Genomic DNA, 3,509 nt, shown 5'->3' on the forward strand with positions numbered 1-3,509 from the left:
GAGAGGAGAGAAGAAAAAATTAAACCAACCTGAATGCCCTCAGGACAGGAGAGAAGAGAGATCCACCCATGTAGGAGAGCCAACCCTGTGTCTAGCGTTACCAGACCTAACCCCTCCTGCCTTCTGTTGGTCACCTTTGCCCACGTCTCCCCAAGCATCTCTCCACCATCCTGTCTTACTTTCCAGAAGAAAGCTGACTACAATATCTGCCCCTGTCCTCTCCGCTTGCAAAGCAAACCACTGGGGACTTTATAAAGGGATCCTACTCCCTGGGATTTTGTAGAGCCCCACCAACCTTCAGCCATCCCAAAAGACAATCCAGGACATTACCTGCAAGAGAAATCCTATCAGGGATGTGCATCCGAAAGGAAGGAGGGACATCCTCTGTTACTGGCTCCTCATCCACAGGGCTGAAGCTATCTGCCACCTTCAGCCTGTTGGGAACCTGCATCCTTTGATTGATGGCTTCTGTGAAGAGCAGGTCACAGCGGACTCGGTTCAGGTCCAGTCCCCAAAATGGCCACATCTTTTTTGATTTCCTCAGATTGCTTGAGCACCCTGGGGTTTCACACAGAGGAAAAGAAAGCTGAGCGAAAGTGGTAGCAAGCAGCTCTTCCAAACTGGCACCTGCACAGGGACCACACAGGTGCTATAAGACACCTAAAATACAGGCAGAAACAACCCAAAACATAGACACTGTCACAGTTGTCCCAGAGAATGGGGTGTCCCACGAAGCCCAGCTGGCTGGGGCAAGGGAATGGGGCCACTGCAGGTGGGAACTCCTGCCCGGCAGGGTGAGAAAGGAGAAAACTCCTACGTGTCCTGGGAGCAAAGCATGAGCTTAGCACCTATTGCCTCAACTGATAGCAAGGAAAGGGCAATAGTTCAGCACACCTGTGGGACAAGACCAGTTCAGTATACCCTAAAAACTAGTGAAAAAAAATTATTTGCCATCCAGAAGTAATTTTTTGGGAGGGCTGGGAGCACATTTTTGTGTTTCTTCAAGGAAAAATGAGGTTTTCTAAAAACAAAACACATTTTGGCGATAAGATTTCAGGTTACCGCAGAAAAAACTGAGCACTAAACTCTTTCTCTACACACATTTTCACTGCAGTATCCCCCAGGGCCATACCCCATTCCCAGCCCGATCCAGCACCCATCTCCTCGGCTGACCCACACCAAGCTGAACAAGATGGGCTTTGCCCTGAGCAGAGCTGCCAGATGCTGAACCATCCTCCTAGAGGGGAAGGAAAAGCACACACCAGCAACCCTAGGCCAGCGCCGGCTCAGCTTTCTCCCAGGAGGGGACCGGCACCAAGGAGGGACACAGTCCCCAGCTCTCACTGCTCCTGGGGGCAGCTGACAGCAGGAGCAGGACATGGGACACTATCTGGGGCTTTGCAGCTACTCAGGTCACACAACTGCCCCGTGGCTCATTTTCCCCTTTGCCAAGTCCCAAGGCTTTGAGAAGTGCTCTGGGGCCACAATGTCCCAACACTTTCACTGAGCGATGCAAGCTGAGGGCAATCAACATACATTTTTGGGAGAGGAGCCCTAAAAAACACCTTCCTGGCTCCCAGCATATGCACTCTTTGTTCCTTCTCAGAAAGCTGCAGCCAAGGAGAAAACCCAACAAGCGAGGGCTACCGAGGCTGGCAGACACCAGCCGGATACCAGCGCTGCCTGGCATCCCAGATGTGCCACATGCATGCGCAGCCCCCCTGCACCCTCTTTGCTGCCGCCCTTCGAGCTTGTCATGCCCAAAAAGGTCCCCCTTTGCTTCCAGGTCAAAACCTCCACCATAAGAGGGGCTGCCTGCTCCAGCACAGCCCAAACAGCTGGAGGAAGGAAAGGTTTTCCTCTTCAAAGCTCAAGGGGGGGAAATGGGAGGAGGCGAACAAGTGTGAGTGTGCAGGCGCCCTGCCTTCTTTGATCACGTCCGGGGACTATTTAGCAGCCAGGTCTCTGACGCTGTGTTTCCAGCCCACCAGGCTGCTCCCAGCTGGCAGCAGCCAGGGCTGCCCACCACCACCCTCACTGCTGCTTCTCGGGGCGCTTCGGACCCTCTCACCTGCCCCAGCCCACTGCCACGCCCTGGGATATCACCCAGGGGAGAGGAGCAGAGGGAAATCCCTAGGGAGCCGCACCGCCTCCCGAAGCCCAAAGGGCTGTGGGAGACGCGGCCCCCAAGCCACTGATCCCGTCCCCTGCAGCAGCCAGCCCTGTAACTCCAGGTACACGAGGGCAGCAGAACCGGCTCCGCATCTGCAGTAACCAGCACTTCCAGCGATCACCTGCCTCGCGCTGCTCTCTCCTCCTCTGTCATTAAAAGCCTTTTAATTAAAGAGACAGAAATTTGCCCAGCATCAGTTGTGGCAATTTCCTGCTTCCAGCCACACAGAGACGAGATCCCTGTCTCTGCAATTGGGTCTGCACCAGAGGCGCTGCTGGAGATGTGGTGTGCAGGGGCACAGCAGCCGCTGGCTGCCCCACACCTTCTCCACCACCCTGCCCAGATCCAACGCTAGCATGGGTGACACCAACCCATGGGTGTCACAACACACATGCACCCTGCTTCTCCCCAAAACCTCAAAGAAAGTGGATTTTTGCAGGAACCCCCCCCACTCGGGAGCAAGGCAATAAGTCCCGGGACATTCCCATAATTCCTGGGACGGTCCCAAAGCGGTGTCAGTCCCACAGGAGAAACCTGCATCAGACACCTAGCCCCACAGTCCACAACCATGGAGACCACTGGGTTTCTCCTTCACATTTTTGGTGCTTTAGAGGAGCGAACACCCAGTGTTGCTTTCTCAGCCTGCTCTCTGGAAAACCAGCATATATTAATGACAATAAATCTGGAGCAGGCAGATTGGTTCATTTTCTAATCACCTACAAAACTGCTGCAGCTCCCAAAGAGCAGAGGGATGGGAGGGGAGTGAGAAGCAGGCTCTGAGACACTAAACTATTAAGAAAAGAAAAAAAAAAATCAGCTGTCAAAACCCGTAAGAACAAAATGCTTGAGTGGCTGGATTTCCTCCTGTAACTTTCTTTAGGGCTTTTTCTAGCTATTGCCAAGCAACCCCCCCTTGCTGGCGGAAGAAGACTGCTTCTCAGCCTCTGCTTTGGCACTTCTTGCTTTTGCAGCAACAGGGAATTTCTGGCTCACTAAGCCTATGAGAAGGTTTAAGTCCTGCAAGCTGGGAAAACCTGCCCTGGGGAGGAAAACCCCACAACCTCCCTCTCTCCATCCCTCCCCAGCCCAGGATGCTCCGTACAAGGCAGGCGGGGGTACCAACCTGGTCCAGCACCCCCCCCTTTCACCTCTCAGGATGGGGTGCTGGGGTGAGCAACCCTCTGCTAGAGGAGCTGATCTCTGCCCTTCAGCTTGGGGCTGTACCTTGTCACGGCAGAGAGGGGCTAACAGGGAGGGGAATGCGTTTTGTCACCCGGCTCAGGTCCTGCCGCCTGCCACAGCCAAGCCGCAGAGCGCAGCCGGCCCCGCCTAGCCG

The 3,509-nt window shown here is 54.5% G+C and overlaps 1 protein-coding gene across 1 annotated transcript in view; it reads right to left on the reverse strand.

Annotated features, from left to right (window-relative positions):
* FATE1 (fetal and adult testis expressed 1) overlaps window positions 1–611 on the reverse strand; it is an 8,111-nt gene extending 7,500 nt beyond the window's left edge. The window contains 1 exon segment of the mRNA XM_009331626.1: window positions 239–611. Coding sequence (XP_009329901.1) covers window positions 239–526 — 288 coding nt within the window. The 5' untranslated portion in view covers window positions 527–611.
* Between the last annotated feature and the right edge of the window lie 2,898 nt (window positions 612–3,509).

Source organism: Pygoscelis adeliae, unplaced genomic scaffold, assembly GCF_000699105.1.
Source record: "Pygoscelis adeliae isolate BGI_AS28 unplaced genomic scaffold, ASM69910v1 Scaffold79, whole genome shotgun sequence".
NCBI classification, from domain to species: Eukaryota; Metazoa; Chordata; class Aves; order Sphenisciformes; family Spheniscidae; genus Pygoscelis; species Pygoscelis adeliae.